General features: G+C 37.9%; 1 protein-coding gene across 5 annotated transcripts in view; it reads right to left on the minus strand.

Moving 5' to 3' along the window:
* Window positions 1–19,942, minus strand: part of MAP3K7 (mitogen-activated protein kinase kinase kinase 7) — a 74,263-nt gene extending 54,321 nt beyond the window's left edge. For 4 of the 5 annotated variants that reach the window (XM_011941945.1, XM_011941943.1, XM_011941944.1 and 1 more), the window contains exons 1-3: window positions 19,392–19,932; window positions 4,037–4,147; window positions 887–952 (exon numbers count right to left, since the gene is read on the minus strand). In XM_011941945.1, coding sequence (XP_011797335.1) covers window positions 887–952; window positions 4,037–4,147; window positions 19,392–19,511 — 297 coding nt within the window. In that variant the 5' untranslated portion in view covers window positions 19,512–19,932. Of the gene's footprint in view, window positions 1–886; window positions 953–4,036; window positions 4,148–19,391 lie in introns of all 5 variants that reach the window. The other variant, XM_011941942.1, reaches the window with a different exon arrangement.
* Window positions 19,943–22,042: the final 2,100 nt, after the last annotated feature.

The raw sequence follows: 22,042 nt of genomic DNA on the forward strand, positions 1-22,042 counted from the left end.
ACATGGTGAAACCCCATCTCTACTAAACAAAATACAAAAAGAATTAGCTGGGTGTGATGGTGGGCGCCTGTAGCCCCAGCTACTCGGGAGGTTGAGGCAGGTGAATGGTGTGAACCTGGGAGGCGGAGCTTGCAGTGAGCCAAGATTGCGCCACTGTACTCTAGCCTGGGCGACAGAGCAAGACTCCATCTTAAAAAAAGAAGAAAAAAAAGGATGACATCATGTCCTTTGTAGGGACATGGATGAAGCTGGAAACCATCATTCTGAGCAAACTATCGCAAGGACAGAAAATCAAACACTGCATGTTCTCACTCATAGGTGGGAACTGAACAATGAGAACACTTGGATACAGGTTGGGGAACATCACACACTGGGGCCTGTTGTGGGGTCGGGGGAGGGGGAGGGATACTATTAGGTGATATACCTAATGTAAATGACGAGTTAATGGGTTCAGCACACAAACATGGCACATGTATACATATGTAACAATCTTGCATATTGTGCACATGTACCCTAGAACTTAAAGTATAATAATAATAAAAAAGATATCAAAAACAAATAAGTAACTCAACAAATACATAAAGAGAAAGGAAGAAAAAAAGAATAATATGGGAGCAATGCTGTAGTGTTCTATTTTCACTGTTTAGAGTGTGTTGATGACATACTGTGTGTGTATAATAGTCACATGTACTCATAATAGTCCTTGAACTATTGGGATCACTGCTGATATTTTAAAGTATTGGAGGTACCTTTTTATCTTGAAAAAATATAATATTTTTGAAAACCTTAAAAAAAAAACAGAAAAGAAAAACAAAATATCTACATAAACTACACACATCTGCCATGTCATTTCTCATAGGTGACGATGAAAAAGTAACAAACTTACTGGATTCAAGCAGGCTCCATAAAGCTTTACAATATTAGGATGGTTCACACGGGATAACTGCCGAAGCTGTTAAGAAATTAAGGTTTCTTTTATAAAGTGATAACTTTTGAAGTACTGATTTCACAGTATCATTAAAATCTTACTGTTGTACAAAATATTTGTTTAAATCATTCAACAATCACTATTTACTATGTAACAGGCATTGTAATCATAGCCTGAAAATACCAAATGCCTGCCCAGAACAGCACAAAAGTCCCTGTTTTCCAGCTTATACAGTTTAGCTGGAAAGATAGACATGTAAACAAATAATTAAATCAATGTGCAAAGTGCTATAACAGGAGTTAAGAACAAGGCATGATGAGTATGTAGAATAAGAAGAGATGAACTCTACCAAGAAATATTAGGATATGATCCCAGAGATGGTACTGAGCTACATTATCCAAACCAGAAGTCATGTTATCATTGTTATCATCATCTTCATAGCTATGGTTGAACAGTCTAGCTACTCTGCATGGGGCCCTAATGTGCACTTTATAGATATCGTATAATTATCACAACTGTGCAAGGTAGGTATTATCATTTCCATTTTAAAGATGAGATTTTAACCTTAAGTCTCAGAGAGGGTTAAATGACCTGTTGTATAGTTAAGAAGTGGGATTTGAACTTTAGTCTATCTGACTTAAAATGTGTACTCCCTCTGTATACTTGCCTTCATTCCATTTCCCATTTCTTGAATTCATTCTCTCCTCTCCATTCCCACTGCCATTGCCTTAGTAATCCCAACCTGAACTGCTGCAGTGATTATTATAGCCTACTAGCTGGTTTCCCTCTTTCTGTTTTAATCATCCCTGATCCAATGATCCATACTGAGGTCAGTGAGGGGTTTGGCTATACTCACTTCTCTTATTCTAGATCTCAAACGTCTTTCTTTGGGGACAGGTTTTGCTCTGTCACCCAGGCTGCAGTGCAGTGGTACAATCTTGGGTCACTGCAACCTCTGCCTCCTGGACTCAGGCAATCCTCCTACCTCAGCCTCTGGAGTAGCTGGGACTATAGATGCACAGCCACCATGCCTGGCTAATTTTTGTATTTTTTTGTAGAGATGGGGTTTTGCCATGTTGCCCAGGCTGATCTCAAACTCCTGGGCTCAAGCAACCCATCTGCCATTCCCAAAGTTCTGGGATTACAGGTGTGAGCCATGATGCCTGTCTTCAAACTTCTTTCTATTAATGCATCCCGCTCCACAGCAAACTGCTTCTTGCTTTCATTCTTTTCCCCCTTCTCCTCTCTTTTCTGCCCTTTTCCCACTCTTCTTCCTTTCTCTATTACATACATTATGCTGCTGGCTCACATTCAGTCCACTAATGTCTCTAAACCTTCATACTGTATGCTAATAAAAAGCTCTATCTGTATAGAGCCAACATATGTGGATTTTTGGTCCTAATAGAAGAATAAGTATCACTATTTATTGTATTTATTTACTATATGAAAATATATTTACTATATTTCATCTTGCTAAGGTTCAGCACTGAGATTCAGATAGCGGATTATACAAGCATTTCTTCCTCCTCTTTCCCTAATTCCCACTAAGATGGTAAAAATTTAAAAAATTTTAAGGCATAACCTCAGAAGGATGAAGAGAATGTAAAGTGCAAAAACAGCATACATTTTTGGAAGCTGGAAAGCAAATGAGTAGCAATAACTGATACAGCCACCTAGAAGAGCTACATCATAAATTGGCAATGAGAAAAATGGAGAAGCAACCAGATTTATCTCACAAAGCTTCCAAAAGGTTGGGGAGTGGCGGCAGAGCTAGGTACCTATGCAAATGAGCTAAGCAAAGGATAGGGCAGGGGACAGCTTAAAAGACTCAAAGATTCCTTCCTTGACTTCAAACAGCTCAATGACTATCTCTTCTCATTCCAGCAAAAGACTAAAGGTTGGTTCTTTAGAGAAGGGGTAATAAATAGCATCTGGACTGGGGACACCAAACATAAATGAAGGAATGAGCTCAAAGTAGTTGTCTCTGGGAAGCAGAAAATTAGATTGGAGGAGATATAGGAGACTGAAGTCTTTTTCATTAAGAATTTTGGAAAATCATTTGACTTTTTATATTACATGCACATCTAATCTGGATTTAAAACATTTTCTTCACGCTATTATGATCTTTTTGACTTGTGATTCCTAATGTTTAACACATATGTTATTTCACTCAGCTTTGTGAAACTGCTAATGTAACAGGAAATGATCAATAGCTTTATCTAAACTGTAATAAAAATATTGCATAAGACAAAGCTGAGGCCAGACTCCTAGAACATACTACTAGAAATCATCTCTTTTTATGCTGACATCAAATCACTTATCAGCATTTCTCAACTCATTCAGCCACTTATAAATCACTTTCTCATATCACAATTAAGTCCTCATTTTTCCATGTTATACATTAAAAATATGAAGCATATTTTGAAATTATGATTAAATGAAAAAACAGAGATGTAAATTCAGAAGCCTTATAAGGTAGAGGCCACTTATCCATTGGCCAATGAGGTTTAATAGTGATAAAAACATTGATTTAACTAAATAATGTGATCCAAAATACAAAATAACAAAGTTAGTAAAGGATAAATTTGATAATATGCTAATCTCATGATTATTGGATTTTCCTTCATCATTCAATCTAATCTATTTCTAAGAGAATAGTTGCAAATTTTCATGCTAAATGAGAAAAATCAAATTTGAAATAATTTTTCTTTAAAATAATCTAATTTGAGTTTCTAAAAACATTCCATTTAAAATAAGTGTATAAAATTTCTTAATGTTAGATAATGGGAAAGCATACCATTTCTTTTCTATTTTAAAATTAAAATACTATGCCTTGAAATAGATCTGAATGGATGAAATGGATGTAACTGTTTTAATTCAGGGGTGAATTCATTTATGTAGTTAAGTCTCTTTTCCCCTAATTTTTAATCAGAATTAAGAGTATGAATGAGAATATGTTCCTACAGCACTAACCTTTGATTAAGCCAAATTGCTGATGTTCATGTATACAAAGAAATGACATCTGAGAAACCAATCTTTTTCATAATATTAAATTCACAGAATATCTTAAGTGCAGAACTACACAAAAGAAATGACATCTCAACTTACCTCTACAATAAAGGCTTTCCTCTCAGATTCACTTTCTATTTGTTTAATAGCAACATCTTTTGCTCTCCACTTAGCTTTGCAAACAACTCCAAAGGCTCCTCTTCCAACAACCTGAGTTAAACAAACAAAAAAACAAACAAAAAATACCACAAGAATCGGAATCAAATAGATCCAGCCCAATATAAAAAACTGAAGCCAATCTTTAAGACTTTAAATTAAAAAAACAAAAAACAAAAAACATGGAAATCAACAGTATCTGGATTTGCCACTGAACGAGTATGAATTTTTGTTAAAGTGAGAAGATAATTAAATGCATGCTTGTCTCTATCTTTGAAAGTTTATGATCTGTACACCCATTCATTCTCAAGAAAAACCAAAAAAGACACACAGAGGAAGAAAGTAAAGTGATTTGTTAAACGGAGAAAAAAAAAAAAAACTAAAACAGGCAAGATGAATGAGAACACAGAAGATGATTTGGAAAAGCAAAAAGCACGAACATATAATAAATATTTTCAGCTATCATATTTAAGAAATTAAAAATTGCCTTTGAATAATTCAGTAGGGATAGGGAATGGAGGAGAAAGGATACAAATATAGATGCTAAAAACACTGGCCATAAAGGACAGACAAAATATAGTATTATTTATTCCATGGAATTTTATTCCACAAGAAAAACTACTGATATATGTCACATACAATATGAACTCCAAAAACATTATGATAAGCAAAAGAAGTCAGACGCCAGAGACCACATGTTGTATGGTTCCATTTATACAAAATGTTCAGAAAAGGCAAATCTATAGATAGATACCTGGGTCTGAGGGTGAAAATGAGAATTAACAGCAAATGAGTAGCTGGTATCCTGACAAAGTGATGAAATTATTAAAAACAAACAAACAAACAAACAAAAACCTAATTTATGGTGGTGGCTGACAGCCTGGTAAATTTGCAAAACCCACCAAATTGTACACTTCAAATGAATGAATTTATGATGTGTAAAATATATCCCATTACAGTTATTTTTCAAAAGTCATAAAAATAAAGATCAGCCATGTGTCATACTATTGTTGAAGCCAACTGATGAGTACTGCATGGATTCATTGCTCTCTCATGGTGTCCTATTTTTACAAATGTTTGACATTTTCCATAATATAAAAAAATGAAGAAAACAAAAATAGCTTTTGATACTTGTTAGAGTAAATTCATTAGATTTTATCATTGTGAAAGGACCTTAGTTAAGTACCATCTACTCCAATCTCTCAGTTTCCAATGAACCTAAGCACTTTGTATCAAGGCCTTTTTCTTTAGTGAAAAATCTCCATCTCTTAACCATATTTATATGTACTTTCTATGTAGCAAGCACTTAAATAATGCTTTACATATCTCATTTACACGGGCCTAGAGGAAGGTACTAATGCTATCCTCATTTTACAGTTGAAGTGCCTAGCTTTAAAGAAGTAAACTAACTTGCCCAAGGCTCTATAACTAGCAAGTGTTAAAGTGCAGTCTGATGCTGGGTGGTGTAACACCGGAATGTTACCAATCCTAATTTGTAACATATATAAAGCCTCATGTCTGGAAGCAGAAGTTAGTATCTTCCCTTGGAGGAACTTTCACTTTAGACTTACATGAACAAATTCCTGGCACAAAACTCTTCTATAACAAAGCTGACTATAGCTAGGTTGATCAAATGAATTATTATCTAACTGAGGGCACTTTGGAGATTAAAAAGGGGGCATTAGGATACTAGTTGTAAACTGGGATGTGTATGGCCACTCTAGCCATAGCTTAAATTCCACTTCATGAATCACACAAGGCAGAATGAACATTTACCATATTGTTCAATGTCCAAATCCACTCAAATGGTTAACATTTATTGAATATTTACTATGTACCAGGTACTATTCTATGTGCTTTTAATGCATTCACATATTTAATCCTCTTCCATTTAAAAGGGAGGCAAATGGAGTCACATGGTTGTAACTTGACCAAGATTGGATGGTCAGAAAATATTCAGAGAAGCCAGGATTTGAAGCCTAGAGCACATAATAATGAACATACTCTATATTCAGCTTCTGTTCATCAGTGGCTTAAAGGAAATGGAGCTGCCTATAGGCAAAACTGCAAAGTAGGCCAACATCTCTGGTAGCTAGTCTTTGTTTTGATGACTTTCCACTCGTCCTAGCCCTGGGCACTCATTGTTCTGTGGTTTAGGTTCTTGTTCTCCTTCACAACTCTCATCAGACATTTGTACTTGCCATTCAATTACTTTATTGTGAATAGAGGGTACTGGCTACCTGATACCATTAGAATAAATGAAAGAGCACACCCAGGCTCTGAAATCCAATAGACTTGAGTTTGAATGTAGGGCTCTGTCCACCTATTAGCTCTTAATGGTGGACAAGTTTGAGTTTCTGTTTTCTCAACACTAAAACAGAAGTGCTGATGTTTTCCCTTGTGAATATCTACAGGATTTGTAAGTTAAAACCAGGTATTTCCTTAAATACTACAAAGAACAGCAAGTGCTTGGAATTGGGTATGAATCAGTGTAAAGAGCTATAGTACTCATTTCTTTTCTTTCTTTCTTTTGGGTAGAGATGGGATCCCACTATGTTGCCCACGTTGGTCCTGAATCTCTGGACTCAAGTAATCCCCCTGCCTCAGCCTCTCAAAATGCTGGGATTACAGGAGTAAGCCATTGCGCCTGACCTGTAGTACTCATTTCTCTCACAATAAACTAAGATAAATAGCAAGCAGGTCCTAAAAAACTTCAACTTCATGGCAACATTAGTCTAAGAACACAGGCATGGAGACCAGACTATATCTATTGATATTACTATTAAATACAAAATGATTATCAAGTAATTTATGCTTCAACCATGTATTTATAAATACATCACAGCAACTAGTACTTACTAGGAATCCCCTTCTTTCATTTTCTCTATTTTGAGGAACGTCCATGCAGGGATTCCAAACATTATCTATATTTGTGAATCATACGTTTGTCACAAAAATTCATTTGACTATTTGTAATTCATAAGTGCCACCTAGTGATGAGAGTAGAGCTGATTCTAGGCTTTCGACTTAAAGCCATGGGAGCAAAATGTGGCCAAATGAGGACATGATAAACTTTCTCCTTTTTGCTCAAGAAAGCAATTTTCTAGAACACCCTGAAATACAAAACAGGCCCATTCCTGTAAGATGAGCCCTGGGGATCAAGAAGCCTCCATTCTTATTAGGGCCATAAGATATTTCACATGCACAGTGAAATGACAGGGTCTAAAATTATAACAAAGAAAGGTGAAGATGTCCAAGGTTGTACTGACCTGAAATATATGATAGAAATAATAACTGCTGTGAATTTAAAGGAGTGAGATTATAAGCACAGTCAATACTTAAAGAATTAAGTTTCTGTGTATCAAAAATGACTTCCCATTTTAAAAAATAGCATAAAGGTAGATACACTGCGGATGAGAAGAAAAAATATATATAAAGAATGGACCCCTGCCTTCAAGGAATGAAAGTGCGGTAGAGAAGAAATTTAAGACTACGTAATAGTACTTAAAAACTTCTGAACACTTACCAGCTGAAGAGAGCCAAAGGCAAGGGTCCATGATGAAGGCTAATAAACTCCTCCCTCCCCCTTTTCAGAATGTTAGGGTAGGGATTCAAGAGAAAAAACACTCATAACCCTCTCTTCTCACTTAGATCCCCGACAGCAGGCATCCTCACAGAATGTGCTCTGCAAACACCAGAAGCTTCAAAGGAGTAAAGATTGTGGCAAGGAAGACAGACCGAGGGAGGCCCTACCTTGGGTTCCCTCAGCCCCAGTAGAACATGTAAGGGATATAGAAAAACTCTTGTGAAGCAAAAAGCAAGATAACTGAGAATTAAGGAGTCTTCTGACTGCAGGAAGGAGGCTGTGGTAGGGCAGAGTGTTGAGACCTACATGAGAGGTCTGTGGGATGGCAGCTAGCTCAAATACTTAATGAAGAACACAGCTGGGTTTCAGAGGATTAATGAAAGCCAAGGGGAAGGCCTGGTCAGCAAACAGGGAGAAATGGGTTAGGTCTTCTGCCTTCTGCCTTCTGATGCAAGTGAGGCTTGATGTTGAAAGAATGATGAACTTCATTTGTTTACTCCTTAAACCAATATTTCTTTAGTGCCTACTACATCCAGCTACTGTTTGGGACAACAGAAATACAGAAAGAAATAAGACAAAGGCTCTGATCTGATCTACACGAATGCATTTTCTAGTGTTATGTGGAGGGAGGGGAGAAGGAGAAAAGACAATCAACATACAAACAAAAGATGAGTAAGAAAAAAATCAGACTTAAAAAAAATGCCACATAGAACAACAATGACAACAACAAAAAATAGGATGCTACGACCAAAAGACTAGTGGCAGCTCCAGGCCGGGCAGTTTGAAAAGGCCATCTAAAGAGGTTACTAATCTGACATTCGGATGACACAATGCACCAATCCCAGCACTTTGGGAGGCTGAGGCAGGCAGATCACGAGGTCAGGAGATCGAGACCACCCTGGCTAACACGGTGAAACTCTGCCTCTACTAAAAATACAAAAAATTAGCGGGGCATGGTGGCGGGCGCCTGTAATCTCAGCTACTCGGGAGGCTGAGGCAGGAGAATGGCGTGAACCCAGGAGGCGGAGGTTGCAGTGAGCCGAGATCATGCCACCGCACTCCAGCCTGGACGACAGAGGTAGACTCCGTCTCAGCAAAAAAAAAAAAAAACAAAAAAACAAAAACCAAAAAAACCAACAACGAATATAAAGCTTTGCCCTAAGGGAAAAGAAAAACCTCACTACCTTATTCACTTCAATATGTGAGCTCCATCTAAGGGCTATGTGCTATTCTAGCCACTGAAGATACAAGAGTGAACAAACAAAATCAAAATCCTTGTTCTCATTGTTTATATTCTTGTGGAAAGAGACAAATAAAAAGGGAGTTGTGTGCTAAGAAGAAAAGGAGTGTAACTGTGCGTGTATACACACATGTATGCACTCCGCCTCACTCCGATTTCAGACAAGGTAGTCACTCATGGCCTCACTGAGAAAGTTGACATTTTAGTAATGATCTAGAGAAATACTTGGAGTCTTTGGTGTGGCTGGTGTATAGTGGAGGAAGGGAAGAGTGATTGTAAGGTAAGGCTGGAGGGACAGGCAGAGGTTGGATCCTGAATGGCTCTACCTACCATGAAAAGGAGTTTGAATTTCAGTCTAAGTGCAACGTGAAGGAACTGAAAAAATTCAAGGAAGTAAGGATATTATATGACTTTAAACAAAATCATTATAGCTCTTATTTAAAGAAAGGATTGTAGGGAAGCTAGTATACATAAATAGAGACCCATTAGGAAGCCATTATAGCAGTCCAAACAAGCAACAATAGCTGCGAGGGCAAGGTCAATGGTAGTGCAGAAACTGGGCAGACCTGGGACATGTTTTAGAGGTAGAGTTAATAGGGTTTGCTGATGCTCTGCATCCAGGCAGGACAGGTGTAGAGGAAATGAGATGAATCAAGGAAAACACCTAGACTGGACAACAGTTTACTGAGGGATAAGAATGATGCAGATTTTTTTTTTTTTTTTAAATAACTCAGATTTTGGTTTTAGTCATATGAAGTTTAAGATGCCTACTGTATATCCAAGAGGAGATATCAAGTAAGAAGGCAGAAACGTGAGTGAGAGGATCTATGGAGAAGTCAAAGAGATACAAACTTGGGAGTCATTAGCATGTAGTCAGTTTTTCTAGGCAATCAGTTGGAAGAGGTAACCAAAAATAAATATGGAGATATTGGAGTCCAGGAACTGAGCTCTGAAGCAGTTCAACATTTAGATCACAAGAGAGGAGAAGGAATGGGCAAGGAATAGGAAGGAACAGTCCATATGGTAGCAGGCAAACTAGGAGAGCATCAGAGAAGCCAAAATAAAAAGACGTTTCAGGAGGAAAGCAGATATAAGCACAGTGAAAGCATATGCCAGTGGCTCTAAAAGTGTGGTCTCTGGTTCAGAAGCATCAACATCACCTGGAAATTTATTAGAAATATAAATTCTCAGGGTGCAACCCAGAATTACTGAGTCTGATGGTAGGGTCAAGCAATCCATGTTTTACCAAGCCCTCCAGGTAGTTTCAATGTTTGAAAACCACTGCATTAAGCTAATCCATAAACAATACATAATAAGGCAAATATTTCAGTGGAGCCGTCATACAGACCAGAGAGCCCTCCCTTGCTGTTGATACTATTTGTGGAAGCTTTCCACAGCACCCGTAAGTCATCTTGGGCAGGAGAAAGGGAAAAAGAAAATCCTTATGAGGGAAGACTGAATTCTGAAATAACCGAATTAATCTTGAAATTTCTGAATACAAAGATACTTAAAAGAGATACGTATTACATTGTAAATATCTTTGTTGTGACAAGATTAAATGCTTTTCTCTACTGAGTTGAAAAGAGGAATGACATAATTAAATAGTAGTTATAGAAAAATAGTTAAATTTCTGAACTTTTAAAAACAAGTAAGAAATAGAGACAGAAGGACAGGAGTTTTTGTTGTTGTTGTTGTTTTGTTTTTTTTGAGACAGGGTCTCCCTCTGTCACCCCTGCTAGAGTGTAGTGGCGCGATCTCAGTTCACTGCAGCCTCTGCCTCTCTGGTTGAAGTGATTCTCCTGCCTCAGCCACTTGAAAGTAGCTGGGATTACAGATTTGTGCCACCACACTTGGCTAATTTTTGTATTTTTAGTGGAGACGGGGTTTTGCCATGTTATTCAGGCTGGTCTTGAACTCCTGAGCTGAAGCGATCTGCCTGCGTTGGCCTTCCAAAGTGCTGAGATTACAGGTGTGAACCACTGCACTGGGCAATAGAGAGGAGTTTTGTGCTTTAAACCAAAAAGACTATAAGCATATATCCATAAGAGTAGAAGATAGAATAATTAGATGATACATACAACAGATAAAGTTGTTTCCTGGTATATTTTGCATTCTGATATTAGCTCTCTAAGGGAGAAATCTGAATGGGAATTAGAGGTGGCAGAAGGTGCTATGTAGCATGCCAGGGAATTACAATATACTTCTCAATCCTTTCAAGAAATAACATTCTAAAGAAATGCAATTTTATTATCTGTATAACAATAATGCAACCTTAAATTTAATAATATATTATAACTTGTAAAGCTCTTTCTTACAAACATGATGGAGTCTGTCACCATAAACCCATGAATATATAGGATTTTTTATTCCCACCTTAGAGAGAAGAAAACCAAGGCTCCAAGAACTGAAGTTACCTATTCAAGGATCATGGAATTAGTAAATCAGAGTCAGCTTTCAGGTATGTTTCATGGTGCCAACAAAACAGAGGCCTGCCAGATACACACAGGATTTGGTCCAGTGCCTGGTACAGAGAAAAATGCTACTCAAAGGCAGCAAGTATGATAACAACAATCAACTCTTCAAAAGATTATATTCGAATCAGATTTTTAGCTGTTTAGAAGGGGGTTTTAAAAAGCCCTAATCTCCTTTAAGAAAAAAGAGTGAAGTTGGGTTAATACAAGGCTTGTGTATAAAGGGCTTATGGTAGTCTCCAAAGATGGCTGTCAACAATTCCTTCTCTGCCTGTCTCTGCTTAAGAAAGAGTTCTATTTTAGCCTCCTCCACTGATTATTCCTTCCTCTGTCCAAAGCTTAGATGCTGCTACTTTCCAGGGTTCTGTCCTTGTCCCTTTTCTTTCTGAATCTGTTCTCTAAGCTCATGGCTTCATACTCTCAAATCTCTCCCATCCAGGTTTTGCCCAAGCTCAAGATGTATTTAAAACTGGCTTTGAGACTCAGGGGCGGTCCTACAGGCTTGTTAAGTTCAATATGTCAAATGCTGACTCCATTATCGGTCCCTCACTTGTGTATATTATAGTTTACTTGATGTTAGTTAAGTAGATTTACAGATATTATCTCATTTTAATTAAGTCAATTCTCACATTTTAGAAAGGTTTTATTTCCAAAGTACTTATTGCAACTTGAGCCATGATCAAATGATAGTATGAAACCTTTCATCGCCCATTGTTTAAAAATATCTATTTTATACATACACACTGAAAACTGAGTATACAAAATAGAAAGTGTTTTGTTTTACCAGTAGGAGACAAATAAAGAATTGTGGACACCACTTGCTCCAACAGGAAACGCTTGTTAAGAAAGTTCATTACTGTCTGCATTCCACCTCTCTCAGGCTATGTAAAACAGCACTCCACTGACTGGGGAAAACCTTACATGTGTATAGATTTAAAAAAAATTATCATATATACTTCTAAGAAAATGTTTCAAATGCAAATATCTTGGTAACAAATTTCCCTATTGTATTAATCAAGAACATAAAACAGTGGAGAAGATCAGATGTAGAATAATAATATGTCTGGACTACCAAGGCCAAGCCTAAAAACACATAAGGAGATTATGTACATTATTAGATAAGGAATGAGCCAATGTTACAAACTATAGAAAGCAAATTTCATGTTTTTCTTGACATATGGTAGATCAACAGAAAAAACTGGGATAGATGGCCACTCTTGAGACATACTGGCAATGGAGGTAAACAATGAAAAAACTTAATATTCAAGTTGTAAACCACTGAAAGAAGGCCACTTTTTATTTACTACTAAATTTCTAGTCCAAGTTCACAAATCAAACATGCTTTCTGAATTGTACTCTTTTCTAAATAATATAGTTTATTTGACACACTATAATTAACAATTCAGTTTTTCTGTTTTTTAAAATTTTTTATAGAGACAGGGTCTCACTATGTTGCTCAGACTCGTCTCAAACTCCTGGTCTCATACAATCTCCTACCTTGGCCTCCCAAAGTTTTGGGATTACTGGTGTGAGCCACCGTACCTAGCCCAACATTATTTTAAATGACTGTTTTTTCCCCAAAGATGAATTTTCATCAAAAGTGTCAAAAGGAGAACATATCAAGTTACCAGTATCTCCCCTGTCATACACATCCAACTAAAATGGTGATCTACAAATAAATATTTCAGATATTCTTTATAACCCTTCATTTGTGAAAAACAAGAGGAATGCAAAAAAGACTTTGGTTATAAAAGGCAGATCAATCTGGAAATATTTCCTTCTAAATTTATGAATGTTTTCTAAATCACAATGTTTTTGATTAATTACTTTATGATAAGCATTTCTCCCCCTATGGTTGAATCCTCTTTGTTTTGGGTCTACAACTTTAGTCTCATACAATTAAGTAGATTTAAATTTAATTTTTTAATAAAAATATAGAAGAATATGAGATGGTATATAGAATATTTCCATGCAATTACTATTGAAAGGCACAAAAACAAAAGTCACGTTTTGTGTGTATGTGTTATTTTTTTATTTTTTATTTTTTGAGAAGGAGTCTTGCTCTGTCGCCCAGGCTGGAGTGCAGTGGCGCGATATCAGCTCACTGCAAGCTCCGCCTCCCGGGTTCACGCCATTCTCCTGGCTCAGCCTCCGGGGTAGCTGGGACTACAGGCGCCCGCCACCACGCCCGGCTAATTTTTTGTATTTTTTTTTTAGCAGAGACGGGGTTTCACCGTGTTAGCCAGGATGGTCTCAATCTCCTGACCTCGTGATCCGCCCGTCTCGGTCTCCCAAAGTGCTGGGATTACAGGCTTGAGCCACCGTGCCCGGCCTGTATGTGTTATTTTTAAGGAAATTCCTTTAAAAATTAGTTTCTTGATGATGCAAGATGACCCCATTCCTTCAGACAAGTCATGTTAAAGAAAACAACCAAACAAACACATACCTAACCTAAACTAAATGGAAAAGGATGTATGCCTTTGTGCTCTTAATTTATTATTAAATAATTCTTTTAATTGTTCCGAATTCATGTTATTTTTAGTTCAGTGACTATAGCTTCAGTTTCATTTGGCTCTGTTCTATGAACTATCTGAATGGACCCGTGGTGATACTGGCATTGTTCTCGCTAGAAATGCAGAACATGACAGAACAAGCATAGATCATACATTTATTAGTTACGACTTGGAGCCTCCAACTATGTTAGAACTTCAATATCTATTAATAAACTGTGGCAAAGTGGAACTGCCATCTGCTGACAAAATGGATTTGATAACATAAAAGTAAAGCTTTGATTATTCAAGCTTTCTTCCGAATTTTTCATGCAGCCTTTTAATACCTGCCACAATACATCTCACCCATTTACTAGGCTTTTATTTCAAATAATATGCTCATGCTATCTTTTAAGCTACACACGTACAATACAAAAATTATCTCTGTAGCTACCTCTTTAGCAATTCCAGATTTCTACTGAAATCAGTGGTCACTTTCACATGAAAGAATGTATTTATTTTAGGTATCTATAATTAAATAGTGACTAACAAATCTATGTACTTAGTTTGTTTAGACCACTATAAATTAGGTTTTTCTCTAATACCAATTCCCCATATATTTATAACTTAAACCTACAATATATATGCAACTATCTATATCTCCTCTTTGTAGTATATTTTAGCTTTTAAAACAAAACCTTTGTGTGTCTCCTTAACAAGGCTGAAGAATACATACAAATACTGCAGTAATTTTATGTGTCCAATACGGTAGCTTTGTTCCTACACTATAGTTGAGGTCAGCATTATGGGTCTCCCTTTTCAAAAGCAACCATTGTAAATAGGGTCTTTTTAGCACTCTGTAGTAAAGACCTACCATTCGTGGCTTACTCATAGCATCTGGCCCTTTACAGCATCTTTTATCCCTGCTAAACAAAAGTATCTGCTAACTATAATAGAGTTGACATTAAAACAAGACTCAGATCTCATTTCTAATATAAGTGTTGCCTTAGCCAAATCATGTAACTTAGCTCCTGTTTTGTCACATGTAATATAAGAGAACAAGATAGGCATTTAATTCTTATGATTATGCTGTGATACTTTCATGTACTCATTGAACAAATATTTATAGAGATTCTAGATTCTGGACATTGGGGTTACAAAAGTGAATAAGGCATCTTACATTTTGCTGAAGGAGAAACACAATTTCAGTTACTGGTAAGTACCATGAAAGATAATAGAAATGACAAAGATCTAGGTTGCTCAGGGAATGCTTCTCTAAGGAAGTATTAATAACATTTGAGGTGGGACTTGATTGGTGAGGAGTCAGTCATTTCAAGTTCTGGGGGAACAGCACTTCAGGCAGAGGAACAAATGCAAAGAAAATTCATCTTAGTGACTTTCCCAACCCATGATAGTCACCTTATTCAAAACCTAGTTTTAAACTTGTCCCTACTCAATGGAACCTTCTGTTATTAACTCTGTTTTCAAATTATGGCTTAAGTGTTTAATTTACACCATATTCACAGTTTTAAATCTGTGGTCTATAGTTAACTGTTCTGTGTTTACTCCAGTCTCATATCATACTAAGTCAGACATTTTAAGGAGGTAATCCTAGGATTCTTCTATCATCCCTTTTTTTTTTTTTGAGACAGAGTCTTGCTCTGCTGTCCAGGCTAGGCAGGCTAGGGTGCAGTGGTGTGAGCTCACTGCAACCTCTGCCTACTGGGTTCAAATGATTCTCATGCCACAGCCACTCAAGTAGCTGGGATTACAGGCTTGTGCCACCACACTCAGCTAATTTTTGTATTTTTAGCAGTGATAGGGTTTCTCCGTGATGGCCATGGTGGTCTTGAACTCCTGGCCTCAAGTGATCTGCCTGCATTGGCCCTCCAAAGTGCTGGGATTATAGATGTGAGCCATTGCACTAAGCCCTATTCATCTTTTATAGTACCTCAGAGTATTACGCACAGATGAGAATGCTCATTAAATGCTCAGGACCAAGTACACTAAAAAGGAAATCAGTTTTTTGTTTCCCCTTTCCCATATTAGGTTTGGTTATAGAGTACTTCAGAAAGTACTGAGTGACACTGTAAATCCAGTGGAAAGGGCAACTGACTCACAAGTGAGAAATCTCATATTGAATTCCCAGCTTTACCATTTACTTAGGCATGCAGCTTCTGGCAAGTCAAACTCTATGACTGCTTGTCAAGATCTGTAAAATGGGATATCATTTGCCAGGTCAACCCAGGATTAGTTGGTTACCAACTAAATTCTACAGGAGACCATGATCACTGTCCTTAAAGAACTTCTAAGCTTACTGTAGAAAACACTTAAATACTGGAAAAAATGAATGTGTTTTCATTTTAGAACTGGAAAAGACCTTAAATGATCTTGTTCCATCCCTCAGTTTACATGAGTAACCACAGGCCCAGAAAAATGTGGTGACTTCCTCAAAGTCACAAAAATATATTATGGCAGAATCAGTACAGCATCTACATTTTCTAATTTTCAGTCCAGAACATTCCACTATACCACCCTGTGTAACACTTCTTGCAACCCATCCCCTCTTTTATTCCAACATTCTCTACAGCCAGATCTAGATGGTAAACACTAAATGACTTTTACAAAGTACCTAGGCAGATTTCTGAGGCTGAGACCTCACCTCATTTGATTGAACTGAACTGAATCTAAGATGTGCCAAACTAATACTATTGAGTTACAATATTAGAAATGCAAGATCAGGCCGGGCGCGGTGGCTCAAGCCTGTAATCCCAGCACTTTGGGAGGCCGAGGCGGGCGGATCACGAGGTCAGGAGATCGAGACCATCCTGGCTAACACGGTGAAACCCTGTCTCTACTGAAAAATACAAAAAACTAGCCGGGCGAGGTGGCGGGCGCCTGTAGTCCCAGCTACTCGGGAGGCTGAGGCAGGAGAATGGCATGAACCCGGGAGGCGGAGCTTGCAGTGAGCTGAGATCCCGCCACTGCACTCCAGCCTGGGCGACAAAAGCCAGACTCCGTCTCAAAAAAAAAAAAAAAAAAAAAAAGAAATGCAAGATCAGCTGATGTCTTAGAAATACGTATCTACTAAATGATTGCATATTTGGCCTGTGGTTGAATTATTATTATTTTTTAACAGTTTCTAATTATATTGATATAATGCAATTCAATTATATTGAGAAATACATAATACGATTTTCTTAATTTAGAAAGTAATATTCTCATACAATATAAAATATTGAAAGCAACATAAAGTAGTTTTTGTTTCTGGTCATCGTCCTCTGTTATCTTACAACTGAACTGGAAGTGTAATCTAAGTTGACAAATAGCTAATAAGTGTCCATGGTTCTCTGGATTGTGTAAAACTGGTTTAATGCATGCAAATGAAGAAGATGATGGAAATTATGTAATGCTTTCAGTATCAGAAAGGTCCAAATACAATCTTTAATGCAAAAATGAACTGAGTATTGAAAATGAAAGGAATAAAACAAAAAACCCAAATGATTGCCTAATATAAAAAATAAATTTTCGTCTAAAAACAAAAACCTACTCCTCAGAAATGTCCTAAACACACACACCCACCCACATACACACAAAGATTGAAACATTATCTAAATTGAGAGAAGGGTCTTGGAAACACAGAAGCCTAACCAGAAGTGAAATAGCTTTAGGGGAAGAACATCAAAATGATAACTACCTCCTTAGGAATTTGTTTTTCCATGAATCAAGTATGTAAAGAGCTTTAGAAAGTAGCATACAAAAACTAAGGTTGTAAGAACCAAATGAAGTAAGTTTGTGAAAGCATTTAGTAGACCATAAAGCACAAGTTATTATTATATAACAATTTGTAGTCTACAAGCATAGCAATTCACCACAGAGCAGACGTAAACGCTTATTTAAAAACTGCAATTCTTGTATACTGACTCACGGAATTTTTATTCTTAAAAAAGAATATTAGCCATGACAGTTGGATCAACTATCCACTTCTGGAAAAGGAATTTATCATAGCCTCAATGTAAAAAAAATAAACTTAAAAACATTTTCCCCTCTTTTCAAACTACAGGTCTTCTTTTAGCCATGTGACCTTAAAGCAGGTCACATTTCCTCTCTGGAACTAGGTTTCCTAATATGTGTCAGGCCCTGTGGTAGGTGTTTTGCATATAATGTCTACTAAGATCTGTTACGCAGATAAGATGAAACAGAATTTATTAGCCCTTTCTTAAACTAAAATTCAAAGGGGTTAGGAAACTTGCCCCAAATCACACAGCTAATAATGGCATATCTGATACATTGAACTTTCCTCTAACTCCAAAGACCTTGCTCTTCCCACCATATTATCTTGTAAAACGAGGATGTTCTCAATGATCTCTAAAGTTACTTTATGTAATAAAAAATATATAATTCAGCAATCCATTACTCTTCCAAAACATGCACAGGAAAAAAAAATTTATTTGTTGAACGTTATCTCACTACTTCGAACTTGCTGACACTTAAAAATAATTTTAGAATTTTAAAGTAGACATAACTCGTTGACAATCTATAATATTTCACTAGGTTTTTCACGGGATATATAACGCAAGTGCTTAATAAATTTAAAAAATGGCAAATAAATGGTAAGAGATAGTATTTTCAACCAAAGTTTTTAACAAGTTCTAAAGTGTCTTTAAAATATATATATGCAGCTTTTACTTTTCTAAATTTTGTAGTCATTAGAACCCAATTTACCTCTCTGCTAATCTGAAAAGCAACACTTTAAAGTCACTTTGAAATACCTTGTTCTAAAATAAATTACTGCAGAATAAAGAAGGGATATGGGTTTTCTGATAGCGATTTCCAGTCTAATGTTATATTCTGATTGTCACCGATCATTCGTTATCTCTTCAGAATATGCTACTTGAAACATCTTTTGATCGTAGATCAGTCTGTGTTACTTATGGTGAAATTCACCTACATTAGCCCAACTGAAAGCCGAGCGTTTAACCATTACGAGTACTGCTGTGCGGTATCGGAGAAATTGAGAACCATTCGGTGCTAAGGGAAACACTTTATTAGACTTGATGATCTACTAATTTAACAAGCATTTATTGAGCATCCCCTACATGCCACATACTGAAGCAGAAGTCGAACATAATACAATCATTGGCCACTAAGAACATCACGTCCAGTGGACTGAAACTCCAGAAAGGCTACGATCTTCGCTGAAACTACTACTTACAGATACGAGAACTGGTGGACCACACTGTCTCACCAGTTCATTCTCCTGTTTATCACCGGAATATCAAATCCAAAATCAAGAGTACCTAAGACAGGAAAAAAGGCAGCTACTCCTGAGCAGTTGAGCTCAGAGAGTAACCCCCACTCCCACGTCAGTGAGGGCTGTGGGGTCTCCCGGGTGGACCCCACAGGGTCCCGCGAATTAGAGGGGCCGGGGAGGCACCTTCAGAGCCGGGACCAGGCAGAGATAGGGGCGGGCCGGGCTGGTACCGGCGTCTCCATGCCGGGCCTCGCTCACCTCTTCCACCTCGATCTCCTTGTAGTCGATCTCTTCAAAGTTGAGGACCTGAGAAGGGGCTTCGATCATCTCACCGGCCGAAGACGAGGAGGAGGAGGAGGCGGCAGAGGCTGTAGACATGATCCCTGGCGGCGCCCGGTGGGGCCGGGAACGGTGCCGCCCGGACAATCCGGGTGAGATCCACGCCCACCCGCCTCCGGACCGACCCTCAGGCTGGAGCCGCACAGTCCTGCTACCCGGCGATCCGTGGCGGGGGGAGCGGCAGCGGCCACAGCCGGGTCCGGCTCTGGCTCCGCTGCGTTTTCCGTCGCTGGGCCCCGCCCACTACACCTCCGGTTCCGGGCTGAAATCGGAAACAGGAGGAGGGCCGAAAACTCCGGGGGAGGGAAGGGGAGAATTTTGTGACTTGGAAAGAAAAGGAGGGACAGGTTGGCGGTGGGGTGGAGTAAACTAAGAAGCAAGCTTGGACCTCTAGAACAAATTTCGCGAGACCTTTATTAAAGGGCCTCAGCAACCGGATGATACCGCGAGAGAGGACGCCTGACGTAATTAAAGTGCGCGAACGGAAGTGGCGCGGAGCATGACGGAAAATCGGTACGGTTGGTCCCTTAAGGACCAGCGGGAAAGATAAAAGCTGGCCTTTAGTCTCTGCTGCGTGAAATATGTCTTGGCCTCTCTTTCTGTCCTCTGAGCTGCCTGCAGACGCGCGAGGTGGTGTTGAACTGTTTTTTTTGTGATGAAGCTTGCTTTTAAGTTTCATCCCTAAACTAAGTTGACCTGTTTCTTTAAGAGGGCTTGTAAAATGTGTTTTCCTCAATGTGGGATATAGAAGGAAGCAGTTGCTCCTGTTACTTTGCGCTAGTCCCTGACGCTATGAGAAATTCTGAAAGAGCGAATCAGATCATGCAACATGAATAACTATGGAGGCTGAGTGATCAAAAACAGAAGGTAATATTTTGGTGTTATGAACTTTACACAGATTAGGTGGATAAGATATTTATACTTTGGTGTGTTCATCTCAAGTTATGGATTACGAGTGCGGGGCACTAGTGCTTTAGATTGGTAAATGAATCATCAACAGTCTCCTTGAAAATCAAATATTTTCATCACCATTTTCAGGACATGAGAAAATACGCTCTGAGTTTAAAGCAATTATGGTCCTCACAAACTAGATCAATCTGTCCCCAAGACTGTTCATGTTGTACTACCAGCACAAGTTTTAGTTTTAAACTAACTGTTGAACTTTATATAGTCCGTCTGACATAAAGCCTAACTGTGGAAAATTGGAGTTAGAGATGAAGATTTAAAGACCAAGGATGGATTCCTGCGAATGTCAAATTTTAAGTTTCAGTAAAAGACTGAAAGGAGGAAGTGAGGAAAATAGTAACTGGAACGTCACCAGAGGAGAGCTTTCCAATGAAGAAGTAGCCAACCAAGTATATGCTGTACAGAATTATGTTAAACACATTTGGGATTGCAACTAGATCATTGGATTTGACCATCAAGAAGTTACAAACTCCTGGGAAGCATTCTGTCACTTTTTATTCACAGTTCTAGTGACACACAATGACAGTTTGATGAGTGGATAAAAAAATGAAAGAAGCAATAATTTCTTTCCACTGTACACTCTCTCTTTGCATGATCTTACCCAAGGTCTTTGTTTCTCATACCATTTTTATAATGATGACTCCTAATCTCTGAATACTCAAGATTTTTCCTGAATTCTGGACCTATTGGACATCTCTATTTAGATAAACACCTAAACTTCAAGATACCACAGCAAATTCAAAAGTTATCACCCACCACAAATGTATTCCTATGTGATTTTCCTATATCACTTAAGGATGCCATCACCCAGTTGGTTGTCTGAGAAGTCAGGGCATGTGAAATTATGTGTGGTGCACTGATACCCCATATAAGCTGATTTAATCAGTGGCACAGTCATTTTCACCTGTCATTCCCCTTGCATTTCCAAACAAGGATGGTCTTACCTTGTGCTGTAACTGCAGGTCTATATCTGATTTCCCTTTAACACCTTGATCTTGCTGCCAGGTGGGAACTCAATAAATACTTATATATTCTGTACAAATGAATAGCTTTTGTCAGTCCTCCCTTTCCCTGGAGTATAAGATATGTTTTCTGTACCTTCAGTTTAGGACTGGAATCTTGACAAAGGGCTAATTACTACAGCCATGATGCAGTTCTCCTGCTTGATTATTTTTCCCCAAAATTTTGTTACAAAAATATCAAATATAGAGAAAAGTTGAAAGAATGTTATGGTGAACACCTATATGCCCACCACCAAGATTCTGCCTTTAACATTTTATTATACTTGGTTTATCATAATATACATATGTGCATCTCTCCATTCACCCGTATTTACATCCATCTACCATTTTGCTAGATGCATTTCGAAGTGAATTGATTACATGATTTTGAATATCTTCTACCCCAACACTTCTGTGTTTTATCCACTGATTTGGACTTCTGATATTGATGCCAGTCTAAAATCAATTTTTATCCAACTTGATTGTAGATTATTTTTTTCTTTTTTGTCTGCCTGCGCCTTTTCCCTAGCTTCTGGTAATAGATGGAAAGTTTCATCAGTGTTTATGTCTCTGGGTTCAGTCATTCCCAAGGTCCAATCCATC

This window comes from Colobus angolensis, unplaced genomic scaffold, assembly GCF_000951035.1.
Source record: "Colobus angolensis palliatus isolate OR3802 unplaced genomic scaffold, Cang.pa_1.0 Scaffold203, whole genome shotgun sequence".
Taxonomy (NCBI): Eukaryota; Metazoa; Chordata; class Mammalia; order Primates; family Cercopithecidae; genus Colobus; species Colobus angolensis.